Here is a 14,113-nt window from a genome sequence, read left to right as displayed (position 1 = left end):
GGAAGAACATTCGAAACTTCAAACACACACCCTGTGGGAGTAAAGAGCTTTACTTGAGATCTAAAGACCACAAAATTATAAGCCAAGTTAAGGGCTTCAACTCTTGGGTCTATTGTGTCACTTTTTCAACTTCAAAGGCCAAAGTAAGTCACTTTCAGCAAGAGGTGAGTTCATGTTTAGATGGCAAGGACAAGGTAAACATAACAGATAACATGGGAGTGGATTCCTTTAGCAGAGAATGGTTTCGATCCATCGACCTCTGGATTATGGGCCCAGCAGGCTTCCGCGGCGCCACTTTGCTCTTTTACACTAAAACAGTTTAATATGAACACAGTCCATGGTCTCAAGGGGTTTGCTTAGAAGTTAAATCAACTGGACTTGGAGTAAAAGATTGGCAAATGTGAAAGAATTTGCCTCAATGGGAAGGTGCACAATGTTACCTTGTTTGAAAAGACCACAAAACTATCAGCCAAGTTAAGGGCTTCAACTCTTGGGTCTATTCTGTCACATTTTCAACTTCAAAAGCCAAAGCAAGTCACTTTCAGCAAGAGGTGAGTTCATGTTTAAAAGGCAAGGACAAGGGAATCATAACAGATAACATGGGAGTGGATAAAGGATTCCTTTAGCAGAGGATGGTTTCGATCCATCAACCTATGGGTTATGGGCCCAGCAGGCTTCCGCGGGACAACTCTGCTCTTTAACACTGAAAGAGTTTAAAATGAACACAATCCATGGTTTCAACGGGTTTGCTTAGAAGTTAAATCAACTGGACTTGGAGGAAAAGATTGGCAAATGTGAAAGAATTTGACTCAATGGGAAGGTGCAGGGTGTTAGGGGAGAGCAGGGTAATGTGGGACATCGGGTACTTGACCACTATGTTTTCAAGCCCCTCCGATTCCCCCCTTGCCATGTAGGAGAAGTTGGTGCTGGTGCTGTGGAAAGTATGTTTTTTCACAAAAATGAGTTTTTTGCATGTAAAAGTAATTTTTATTGCTTTGAACTTAATCAACTGTTGTGTCAAAACACATTGATTCAGGTAGAATAACTTATATCACATTTTGGTGACCTTCCAACATATAAAACCATGTGATTGATGCTAGCTGAAGATTAGCCTGAATTGCTAAGAGATGTTGTTTTTTCTAAAACGGTGGCTGTGGGGTAAAGTGGGACAAATGCTGTGGAGCACAAGTTAAGTTTAGTCTTAAACATATGCTAGTGTTATATTACATTATATATGTTTTATTTTTAATGTCATAAACATTGTAGAAAAGCCATCATGCCTGGAAACTACACCAGGAAGACAATCTGGGGCCAAACACCCCTCGCAGTGATGGAGAGTGCAGCCGCTGAGGTCATGCAAGGAAAGAAGTCCTTAAGAAAAGCTGGAAGGGATAGAAATATTGATAAGACAACCCTCATAAAGAAAGGAAAGTAAAAGTAAAAGTAAACTAAAATCAGTAGCCTGGGGTGCAGTAGCTGAGGTAAAGAGAATATTCACAAATGAGATGGAGGAGGAGCTTGCCAAACACTTGAAACAACTAGCTGACCAGTTCCATTGCCTTGCTCCAGTTAAGTGCCGTGAACTGGCATTTGAATACGCAGAGAAAAACAATATCCCTATCCCTGCCAATTGGACAGAGAACATTCATTTTTATCGTTTCTATTCTACTATGCATATCTAAGAGCAGTTGGGAACACCTGTCTATATCTGCCTTGATTCTTTTACTTATGAGGCTATAATTGCTATCATATATTTTGGAAATGTCTTTACGTTTTTGAATTCCCAGATACTTAATGTCTGATGGGGTCCATTTGAAACCAAATCTATTTAGCATGTCTTTCTGAGGGATTTGATTATAAATTAGAGTTTGTGGCACGTTTAATTTATATCCAGAGTGGGTTCCAAAATCTTTTAGCGAGGACATCAGTCTGGGAAAGCTGACCTCTGATGTCGTAATAAAGAGCAAAACATCATCTGCATATAGACAAATCTTCTGCTCTAAATCTATGATCATGACTCCTTTTATCACTTCGTCATCCCTGATTAACTGTGCCAGGGGCTCTATAAATAAAGAAAAGAGGGCGGGGCTGAGGGGGCAGCCTTGGTGGCAGCCTCTCTCCAAGTTGACAACCTGAGAGAGGTGTCCATTAATCTTTATCCTGGCGTTTGGTGAGGAGTATAGAGTTCTGATACAGTTAATAAAATCGTCCTTAAAGCCAAATCTTCTCCACGCCAAGTACAGATATTTCCAGCCATCCGAATCAAATGCCTTTTCCGCATCTAAACCAATCACTGTGGCTCCAATATTCCCCTTAGTCACATGATCGATAACGTGTATCACCCGTCTAATATTATCTTGTGTTTGTCTTTCACGCACAAAGCCAGTTTGGTCTGGATCCACTAGTTCTACCATTATATGCTCTAACCTTTTTACTAGTATTGACGCATACACCTTTAGTCTATATTGAGTACAGAAATTGGCCTATATGTGCTACATTCTTTTCTGTCCTCCCCCTCCTTAGGAATAACCGAAATGATTGCCTCCCTCCATGTACCTGGTGGTTCTCCTTTTTTCAGTGTATAGTTGAAGCAGTCAAAAAGCATAGGCACTATTTGATCCTAAAAGGCCTTGTACCACTCGGCTGGGAAGCCGTCCGTACCCGGGGCTTTATTAGCTTTTAATCTAGAGATTGCTTTCCCTTTTTCCTCAATTGTAATCTCTGCCATCAGGGCTTTATTCTGTTCTTCACCTGTAGAGGGTAGATCCAATGAATGCTTCACTTTCTGGGTCACCAGTACAGTGTGTTACAGGTTTGGCTCTAACAGTGTTTTTTGGGTAAAGTCAGTTAGTTCCTTATGTTGTGCAATAGTAGTAGACTTGACTTTGGCTAATTATAAATAATCATGAAATATGATTATTAAAAAAAAAATGTGCGAGTGTGTGTGAACCAGAGTTAGTGTGATGTAGGGGGTTTTGTCTGACATGGGGAGGGGGCAATCTGAGAACAGTTTGTGTCTGTGTGTAGTGGGGGGGGGGGGGGGTAGTGTCTTTGTCCAGGCTGGGAAGAAGAGGTGCGATAACTGTGAAGGGGGGTAGGGAATGCGGGGTAGGGTTAGGACTGGTTCATTGTCTGTCGAATCTGCAAAGACAACATTCAGGTCGTTTGCACGTTTAAGGTCTTCCACACAGTGGGGGGAAACGGTTTTGCAGACGGTGATCACCTGAAGGCCTTTTCCAGACTGACGAGGAGTCGTTAGCTGCAAATTGTTGTTCCACTTTCTTCAAGTACTGTCATTTGTCCTCTTTAACCTCCTTGCCAAACGAGTCTGAACCTATCCTTGTCCCCACTCTTAAGGGCCACCCCTTCTTGAAATGAAGCTGTTTGACTTTTGCTTTTAACCAGTCCAATGACTCCAGAAATGAATTTATTTCCTGAAGACAAGTTGAATTTGGTTCCTTATATAAGTCTCTATAGTAATTTTAAAAAATATGTTCAATATCCTCTAACGTATGGCATACATTTTTAGTTCCAGGGTCCCTATTTTCAAAAATATGGAGCTGTCTGCTCGTTGTTTCCTTAACCTCCATCCCAGAAGCTTCATGGCCCTTGGTCCAATCTCATCATATCTCTGCTTTGCTAATTTGTTTTTTTTCTCTAATTCTTCATCACATACTTTGTTTATTTCTTTTCTTACATTTCTTATTTGATCTAGAATATAAGATTCCTTACTTTTGATGTGTTCCCTGTCGGGGTGTTTGTTTATCCTAAATATGAGAAGAGCCGATCCAATGGTTTGGTTCAATCAAGTATTTATTTAGAAAGCAATGAACAGGTATGAATCAGCAAAGCAATGGGCATCCGACACACTGCCCGGTACTCTAGCATCACAGGACAGTCTCAAGTCGTATCAGAGCGCATCCAACAGCCAGCGCCTGTCTATTTTATAACAGTAGATCTTGGTTGTTCCTCCTCGAAAGTGTGCAGGCGGTGGCCATCCTCTTGACCAGCCTTGACAAAGCTGATGCCATGTAGGCCAGTGGTGTTGTCACTCGGAGCAAAGAATATTATGTTTCTGCTTCATCAAAACATGTCCTGACTGTGTAAACATTAGGATCCTCGAAACCAAAACAACGAAAAAAAGCAAAGTCAACAAAGTCACTCTATCCGACCTTCAGAACTTATCAGACAGCAGCTCGAAATCTATGTGATGTTAAATGAATCTATGGGAGTTATGCTTTAAAATCAAAGTTAAGTATGAGAACAAGTTAAAGTACAGTGTAGAGTATGTCACAGATTTCACAGTCTTCAAAACAGGCAGCAGCTCTTAGCAGACCTTTTATCAGGACAGGTGACTAAACAACAATGATTAAACACTAGGAAGGAAAAGGTTATTATTAATGATTTGTATAAAGGCCTAATATCTGTCTCAACCTGCTCATGGTCCGCCCCCCCCTTTCTTTATCGGAAATAGTTCATTCAGACCCCCACGACAATATATTTTCAAACCTAACATCCCTCTCTAAACCTTTAAGATTCTCCTATAAATCTGACAGTTTTTTGTATCTTTCCTTTTTTCTATGTTAAGTCAATGCTACAAGCTTTCCTCTGATCACTGCTTTTGCAGTGTCCCACAAAACACTTGGCGATACTTCTCCATTATTGTTATTGTCCATATAATCTTTATGTTCCTTCTGCACATATTCCTTGCATGTCCTTTCATTCAAGATGCTTGTATTAAGTCGCCAAAGCATGTTTTTTTTTGTATTATCCAAATGCACAGTTAAATAAACAGCTGAGTGGTCAGATATGTCTCTGACCCCTATCCTACAATCTTTAAGTCTGTGTTCGTTCTGAGTTGTAAATAAAAACATTGTCAACTCTTGAGTATACCCCTTTACTTGCTGAATAGAATGTAAATTGCTTTTTTTTGGTTTGGAAGTCCCTCCATACATCGATCAGTCCCAGCTCCATTAGCAGTTTCTTTGTTATCCTGGCATTAGGAGTCTGCAAATCAGCTTTTACTGACATGAGGACATTGTTTCGCTGCTCCTGTTATTATGTAGGTGGGTTTTAAAAACCAGTCTAACGAGTGGAAAAGGGGCTTGAGACCAGGGAGAGTTGTTTCTCACCTGTTGTTAAAGCAACATTTTGATATTGTATTTACCTTAAAGCAGCAGCTTGATTAGAGAGAGTCTGATGTTTGAGTGTGATCATGTCAAAAAGAGTTAGTCATCACATGTGGCTGCAGGGGGCGCTGTTCTTTGGTAACAGTTACATAGTGTTGCTTTAAAGAGATCTTTACTGAACTGTGTAGACTGTTGCAACCGTGTATATATGTATATAAAGATATATATATCAGGTGAGAAAGTACCTTTTGCATCCAGCAGATTTCACAATGATAGTTTTATCTTCCCTGCACATTTGTATTTTCAGCCACTGGATGGCGCTTTGTTGTTTTCCTCTTTGTTGATGTGTGAGGCAGCTCACTCTTTTTCAGTGGCTGTTTGCATGTGAGTGCATGTGATGCATGTTTATTATCACTGGATGATGTTGAAGTGGGTTTTCCTTTCTTTTGGAGGAAAGCTCTGTGTTTTTCCTGCTCAGTTCTTGTTCATGTATTTTAATTACAGACAAATGTAAATTGAAAACTTGAAACCTGCTTGTTAGATATATTGTGGTGAAATAAACACAGTTACAGTGTTGACCTCTTCTGGTTATTCCTCCACACACGTCTCTTAAACGTGTCGTCTCTGTCGTGGTTCTGTTGACTCACGAGATGAAGACATCAGACTTTGACCAGTTTGGGAAGAAGAGGTGTGATAACTCTGAAGGGGGATGAGGAATGTGGGGTGGGGTTAGGACTGGTTCATTGTCTGTCGAATCTGCAAAACAAAGCATTCAGGTCGTTTGCACGTTTAAGGTCTTCCACACAGTGGGGGGACTTGGTTTTGAAGCTGGTGATCACCTGAAGGCCTTTCCAGACTGACGAGGAGTCGTTAGCTGCACATTGTTTTTCCAGCTTCTTCAAGTACTGTTGTTTGTCCTCTTTAATCTCCTTGCCAAACGAGTCTAAACCTATCCTTGTCCCCTCTCTTAAGGGCCACCTCCTTCTTGAAAAAAACTGAGTTTTGCTTTTAACCAGTCCTTATGACTCACCCTGGTGCGTGTTGGAATACAGCTGTCCTCACAGAAGCGGATGTATGACGTCACAGCCTCTGTATCTTCTTGTTCGCTCCAAGACTCAAAGTGCGCAAAGAGGAGGAACATGTGCGACGTGCAGCTGCTGCGGGTGTCGGTACATGAGCGGATCAGCGCTGCTGCTGAAGACTTTCTGCTGCAGGTGGAGAAAGGAGGAGAAACGGCTCAAGTCCCGGCGCTGAGAGCGATGCTAACCGAGCGGCTAACGGCGGCGGCTGAGGAGATCGTCTCAGTGTTTGAGGAAACAGTGGCGGTGTATGAAGACAGAATGGAGCGGTTAGATTGGTCAGAGCAGGAGATCTACCGCCAGAGGAGGCTGCTGGATGCTGTGATGAAGCCCGAACTCCAGCTGCACAGAGTTGGTAAGTCCCTGGAGGAGCCGCTCACAGGCTAACGTCAGCTAGCATCAGCTCTGCTAACATGAGTTGATCAAACTAACACTCCGTAAAGTGAATGATACGTTTAAAACAATGTCTGGTTGGTTAAATTGATGAAATGTGTAGATAGAAGGATTAGGAGCTTTGACCCTCCACTGCAGCCAGTGGTCACATGTCCTTGATAATCTCCTGCAAGATGCTGTTAGGAAGCTCAGCACACGTCTGGGGTGTTCATGCATTTTTGGCTCCTTTTGTGTAAAATGTCCTCCAGACTGCTTCGTCTCATCCTGAAAAAAGTATAGACACATATTGTGTGAGTAATTATGATACTGGCATATTTTAAAATAAGTATAATTTCTACATCAATGTTGTGTCATATTAATAACAATAGACCCTATTTGTGCGATGCTTGATTTCAAACGATTTCTGTGACACAATGAACACTAAAATCCCTGTATGCCATAGCAGCGCTAGACAAAGTTGCTAGACAGCAACTCGAGAATCTGGGTTTTATTTAAGTACAAAAACTGGTTTATAACTGATTGATTCAGTCACTGGAGTTGTGTAGTTAAGATGATCCCTGCTATTGTCGGCGTGTGCGTTTAACCTAAATATGAGAAGAGCCGATCCAATGGTTTGGTTCCATCAAGTATTTATTTAGAAGCAATGGATGTTTAACAGGCATTCATTCACAGCCTCGGCTAAATCAGTTAGCACAGGGTAGACAATAATGGTGCCGAACAGAAAGCGTTCGTAATAATTATAACAGTAGGTTTAATGTGATAGGTTAAAATATTGGAGGGGTGTCACCGCAAATCAATTTTGTTCTCACTAGTTGGTCCACAGCCGTCACTGAATCAAGGAAGTTACAAGGAGCCGCTCTCCGTCACGCTCCTTCTCTGATAGTTGCTAGGCAACTCTCCCTATCCTGACAATTCGATGTTGTGTTTCATAAACTAGCCTTGAGTAAAGAATGTTGTGTTCCTGCTCTATCGGCAGTAAGAACTAAACCATAACAATGTCACTCAGAACTTTTATCAAGACAGGTGTGAGACTTACCAGCGTTTTGACGCACATACATTTCTAGCTAATTTCAATATGAAACACTAAGAGAAAAAAGGTTATTATTAATAATTTGTGTAAAGGCCGTATATCTGGCCCAAACAGCTCCTGTCCCCACCCTCCTTTCATTTCTTCAGAGTTCTGTTTTCATACTCCTCTTCACTCACAGACACCCAGAGAAGCTAAGATTTTGAAATCCCAACACTATTCCAATCTATTCCTATTCCATTCCACGTGTTGATAATCGTAATATTTTACGCATGTTTCAGGACAAAAAGTAAAACTTGCGGTTCTGTCTCGCTCCAACTGCCATTTTTAGAAATCTCCCCTTGATGCTTCAGCTTCAAGTACTCGTGCATCACAGTTGTGCTGCTGTGATCATTTTGGATTTGCAGTGTTTACAGAGAAAGATGTTGTTTGGTCTCCGTCTAAAAAACTCCCACACTACTGTTGTGAACGAGTCTGTGCAGAAAACCTGCTTCTGTGTTATTCATCAGTGAAACACAAACCCTGGAGAAACTCTGGAGACAATTCTCTGGTTTTAACCGACAGGTCATGTCTGAAAACAGCTTAACCAACTAACTAACCTCTACTTGCTCTGCTCTGCTCGTGTCGTAGATTGTTTATTTGGCCTCAAAATATAATTATCCTTGAAACACTTGGTTTAACCCAGCTAACTTAACGAGCTGCGGCGTAAGACCAACTATGAACCATCTCAACATCTGTGCTTCCTGAGTGTGATCATTCAAAAATAATAACAGTCGACATTAAACGACACAACACAAGTTTTTAAACAATTCAGGATACTCTGAAACTATAAACGTGTGTATTTGTGTTTCAGTGTGTCCTGCAGACGTACAGCAGCTGATGGTGAATAAAGAAGAGGTTCTCCTTGAGCAGCAGCAGTGGAGCCCCCTTGTGGACCAGGAGGACCCAGAGCCTTACATTAAAGATGAAGAGGAGGAGCCGTGGACCAATCAGGAGGGGGAGCAGCTTCAACAACTTGAGCAGGCTGATATCAAGTTCACATTGACTGCTGTCACTGTGAAGAGTGAAGAAGATGAAGAGAAACCTCAGTTGTCACAGCTTCATCAGAGTCAGACTGAGGAGAACAGAGCGGATTGTGGAGGACAGCAACCAGCCAGGATCTCAGGTCGTGATGGACATATACAACAATGTACTGAGGACAAGACTGTAGACAGTGAAGATGATTGGATGCAGACCAGGGAACCTCAGTCTTGTTTAAATACAAAAAACAACAAACAGCCTCTAAGTTATATGAAATGTAAAACTGCCAAGAAAGCATTTAGTTGCTCTGAGTGTGGTAAAACATTTAGACAAAAGGGCCATCTAACTGTACATATGAGGATTCATACAGGAGAGAAACCATTTAGTTGCTATGACTGTGGTAAAACATTTAGCCACAATAATTCTCTAACTTTACATATGAGGATCCATACAGAAGAGAAACCATTTAGTTGCTCTGAGTGTGGTAAAACATTTAGCCGAAAGTACAGTCTAACTCTACATATGACGATTCATACAGAAGAGAAAGCATTTAGTTGCTCTATGTGTGGTAAAACATTTAGAAGAAAGGGCCATCTCACTGTACATATGAGGATTCATACAGGAGAGAAACCATTTACTTGCTCCTAGTGTGGTAAAATATGTAGACTAATGGGTAATCTAACTGCACATGACTAGTCAAACACGAGAGAATGAATTTACCTGCTCTTAAAGATTTAAGTTGCATCGTTTGTAACAAAACATTTATTCGGATTAGTCAGCAACTACTCATATTATACATATTAATAGTTCACTATTATACATTTTAATAGAAAAATTTGAACCCCCCTTAGCCAGTCTTTAAATGTTTACCTTGCACAGTATGTATATGTATGTTCTTAACCAGTTCACATGATTAAATATGTGACCGAAGAGACGGTTACAATGTGGAGGGACATGTGACCATGGCTGTAAATAGTAAATGGTTTTTGTAGAGCTTTTCTAATCTTGATAACCACTCAAAGCTCTTTACAGTACAGTTTTACATTCACCCATTTATACAGTGCATCTATTAGCAGCACTTTGTTGTTATATGATGGATAATTCAGGGTTATGCATCTTGCCCAAGGACACTTCAGGACGACCGCTATACCCCTTAGCCACAGCCGCCCGTTTGTGAGACAATTTTTCACAGGAAGTTTGAGAGAGAAGTGACCTGAAGGATTTCAGTGGCCGCCATTATAAGAGCTGTCCGAAATCTTAAGGATAAGAAAAGGAGCTTCAATGCTTTCTAACTTATCACCTTATAGTGGGGCAGATAATAGAACATTTGTGCAAAATGTGATACAAGCACCAAATTTGGCATGGTGGTTCCCAAGGGTCTACTTAACCAATCTGCCTGACGTGCCATTCAAAAATCCAAGATGGACGCCATTTTTAAAGATGGACGCCGAATGCGTCTGCCGAAAATGGTTTTGCTCAAAGATATGCATGTTCTTGTTGGATTTGAATGATCTTGGTGTAGATTTCTATGTTTTCTTGCTTGCTGAATCAAACTTTTTTACTTTATATAAAATAACAACATAACATCAAATAATACTCCTAATACTTTATTTACACAATATCAACATTAAATATACACATTTTGCATTAAGGTACTTAGCTTTCCGGACGGAAACAATATCGAAAATAATAATAAAAACCCATAATACTGTAAAAATCATCCTTTCAAAGTAAACTATTACAGTGGCCCACACACTGGCACCAACTTTCACTGCTGTACACTACCGTCCATAAGTTTGGGGTCACCCAGACAATTTTGTGTTTTCCATTAAAAATCACAATATTTATCAAATGAGTTCCAAAATGAATAGAAAATACAGTCAAGACATTGACAAGGTTAGACATTTATTGTCTAACCTTGTATTTTTATTTGAAATATACATTTTGTTCTTTAAACTTTACTTTCGTCAAAGAATGCTCCATTTGTAGCAGTTACAGCATTGCAGACCTTTGGCATTCTAGTTGTTCATTTGTTGAGGTAATCTGTAGAAATTTCACCCCACGCTTCCTGAAGCCCCTCCCACAAGTTGGATTGGCTTGATGGGCACTTCTTGCATACCATACAGTAAAGCTGCTCCCACAACAGCTCAATGGGGTTGAGATCTGGTGACTGCGCTGGCCACTTCATTACAGACAGCTTTCCAGCTGCCTGCTTCTTCCCCAAATAGTTCTTGTATAATTTGGAGGTGTGCTTTAGGCCCTTGTCCTGTTGTAGGAGGAAATTGGCTCCAATCAAGCGCTGTCCACAGGGTATGGCATGGCGTTGCAAAATTAAGTGATAGCCCTACTTATTTAAAATCCCTTTTACCTTGTACAAATCTCCCTCTTTACCAGCACCAAAGCAGACACAGACCATCACATTACCTCCACCATGCTTGACAGGATTCTTCCAGCATCTTTTCACCTGTTCTGCATCTCACAAATGTTCTTCTGTTTGATCCAAACACCTCAAACTTTGATTTGTCTGTCCATAACACTTTTTTCCAATCATCCTCTGTCTATGTCTGTGTTCCATGACCATATCAATCTTTTATTTTGATGGGCCATTCTCAGATATGGCTTTTTCTTTGCCACTCTGCCTAGAAGGCTAGCATCCCAGAGACGCCTCTTCACTGTAGACGTTGACACTGGCGTTTTGCAGGTACCATTTAAAGAAGCTGCCAGTTGAGGACCTGTGAGGCGTCTATTTCTCAAAATAGAGACTCTAATATACTTGTCTTCTTGCTGAGTTGTGCACCGGGGCCTCCCATTTCTCTTTCTACTCTGGTTAGAGCCCGTTTTTGCTGTTCTCTGAATGGAGTAGTACAGACGTTGTAGGAAATGTTCAGTTTCTTCGCAATTTCTCGCATGGATTAGCCTTCATTTCTAAGAACAAGAATAGACTGCGGAGTTTCACATGAAAGTTCTCATTTTCTGGCCATTTTGAGAGATCAAATGGAACCCACAAATGTGATGCTCCAGATACTCAACTAGCTCAAAGGAAGGCCAGTTTTATAGCTTCTCTTACAACCTAAACAGTTTTCAGCTGTGCTAACATAATTGCAGAAGGGTTTTTCAAGGGTTTTCTAATCATCCATTAGTCTTCTAAGGCGATTAGCAAACACAATATACCATTAGAACACTGGAGTGATATTTGCTGGAAATGGGCCTCCACACATCGTTGTAAAACCAGACGTTTCCACCTAGAACAGTCATTAACCACATCAACAATGTAAAGAGTGTATTTCTGATTAGTTTAATTTTTATTTTCATTGAAAAAAACAGTGCTTTACTTTGAATGATAAGGACATTTCTAAGTGACCCCAAACTTTCGAAATGTAGTGTATAAATATATGATGCATGTATGAAACTGGAATAGCTCAATGGTTTCTCCACATCAGAGTAAGATGGACGATCTCTGACTGCAGCTCCACCCATTCACCCATTAGCCAATAAGAGTCTTCAGACGTATATTCCTTGTTTATGTCGCCGATAAAAAACTTACTTTACACAATGAACAATAAGCATTTTATCTGAAAAGGTTTTTCTTAATTCAGGTTCTATATATTTGGTTGTATATGTGTTTTCTTTTCATTCAGTTATTTTTTATTTAAGAAAATTGTTAAACTGTAAAAAATAAATAATCAAACCTCAGTTACATATATTCGTCACAAAGGTTCGATTACGGCATCTCAGGAATCACTGACGATTTATTTTTGATGATCAGAATTTTTGGACTCCCTAATATCGGCATCAGCCCCCAAACATGGTGTGATCAGGGCTGTATAGAATAAATACAGTTAATAGTTATTGTAGCTCTGGCTGCTCTTTGCTTCCATACTTCAGACCTGGCTTCTGAAAGAACATTCGTCCAAATCAAACCTTTGACAATGTGACAGATAAGAGATGCAACTAAAGGCTCAATATAACTGAAGTTTCCCTTTAGAGGGAAATGACCTGCAGTGTATTTACCTCCTTTGTTGGAGAAGTCGTCAGACGTTGCTGCTGAGTTCTCTTCAGATGGACGAGTCAGTGAACGATGTCAGAAGGAGAGAAGATTGTTATACCTCGACTAGGAGTCGCCCTCAAATCAGTGCTATGACCTTATATGAACATATTCCTCACAATTACGGTAGATAACTAACATTTAGCAGTTTGAAATAAGGAACTTCAGATACCATGGGAAGTCTTTTTTTGTCTTTCACACGTGCGACGGGACATTTTGTATTTAGATAATTTTAATGAAAGATGGACAAGTGTATATATAGAATGTTATATATCCTAAGATGTTTTCTGCAGTTAGACTGGTGAAATCCTCTGTGCTGATGTGTATTGGCTGGAGACTCCTGAGCCTGCTACTATCACTATCCGGAGCCGACATCTTGTCAAAGTGTCAAAAAACAATTCAAACGTTACTTACACTCTCAGGTCTTCTGACCATTTCTCTTCCTGTTCGCCTCCGCTGCAGAAACCAACCTGAAAGAATCCACTTCAACACAGGAAATAAAAAGCCTCACAGCTCCAGACGAGTTCCAGGTCACAATTCTTCTTATTAAAACTGTTTTATTAATTTATTCTCTATTAAAATAAAATCAGGAGAATTAAGACTCAAGAGGACAAAATAAACAATAAATTATGGAATGTTTATTGAAAATAAAAGCTCCAGCTGGTCCAACATGGCGGCTTTATTTCACCTACAGTCAAATAAAGCACCGCTTTTATATACTCATATAAATATATATATATATATATATATATATAAAGTAGGTCTGTCAATAGATAAAAAAAAATAAAAATAACCTAATTAACCTCATACTTTGAAATGTTTTCTTCTAAAGACTATCTTATGAATGAATGAGAACTACCTTCAGACAGCCTGTATTTTAGACACTGTTGTTTGATTTTTTTTTTTTTTAAACACAAAACTACACACAGAGCTGTGTTTTCAAAGAGGCTCAGGCCTATAACTCCTACCTATATGATAAATTGTGTAAAAAAAATATATATCCAGCTGAGATATGCCCAATGTCTTCGGAAACAAAAACACTGCTTCTTTCTTCAGTGAAACATCCAGATTAGTAAAAAAAAACAGGTGTATCTTTAACATTGTACCACAGCATAACAAGTGGCCTTGGTAAACTGAACCGTCATTCAAATCTGTCATGTTAAAGTGCAAAGTCTTAAAGTGCAAACAAACATGAAAATTAAAACAGGAGGATCTGCTACTTTTGCTGAATTGTGCCTAATCATCTCTGACTTTCAGCCAATTGCTGAGACAGACAAGCATGTTACATTTTCTGGAGCCAATGGTGCTCTCCTCTTCTGGACAATATGACCTGAGAGTGAGAACAGCTGCACACAGGGCACTGTGGTAGCTGGGGTTGACAGTTTTCTCTTTGTTTTTCCTGCATCTTCTCATGTGTGTG

At 40.1% G+C, this 14,113-nt stretch overlaps 3 protein-coding genes across 4 annotated transcripts in view; 2 read left to right on the top strand and 1 right to left on the bottom strand.

Moving 5' to 3' along the window:
* Positions 1-14,113, top strand: part of LOC128431094 (uncharacterized) — an 870,493-nt gene that overhangs the window by 541,498 nt on the left and 314,882 nt on the right. The gene's annotated exons all lie outside the window — the stretch shown is intronic.
* LOC128431095 (histone H4) overlaps positions 1-14,113 on the bottom strand; it is a 317,773-nt gene that overhangs the window by 9,958 nt on the left and 293,702 nt on the right. The window contains exon 1 of one of the 2 annotated variants that reach the window (XM_053417318.1): positions 1,067-1,086. The exons of the other annotated variant lie outside the window; for it this stretch is intronic. Within the exon in view, the coding sequence (XP_053273293.1) occupies positions 1,067-1,086 (20 nt within the window). Of the gene's footprint in view, positions 1-1,066; positions 1,087-14,113 lie in introns of those variants that run through there. 2 annotated transcript variants of the gene reach the window in all.
* The window catches only part of LOC128431295 (gastrula zinc finger protein XlCGF57.1-like), a 65,766-nt gene continuing 60,571 nt past the window's right edge, over positions 8,919-14,113 (top strand). The window contains exon 1 of the mRNA XM_053417576.1: positions 8,919-9,252. Within this exon, the coding sequence (XP_053273551.1) occupies positions 8,919-9,252 (334 nt within the window). The remainder of the gene's footprint in view (positions 9,253-14,113) is intronic.

The sequence above is a fragment of the Pleuronectes platessa genome, chromosome 24, assembly GCF_947347685.1.
Source record: "Pleuronectes platessa chromosome 24, fPlePla1.1, whole genome shotgun sequence".
NCBI classification, from domain to species: domain Eukaryota; kingdom Metazoa; phylum Chordata; class Actinopteri; order Pleuronectiformes; family Pleuronectidae; genus Pleuronectes; species Pleuronectes platessa.
This window is presented reverse-complemented; position numbering and strand designations above follow the sequence as displayed.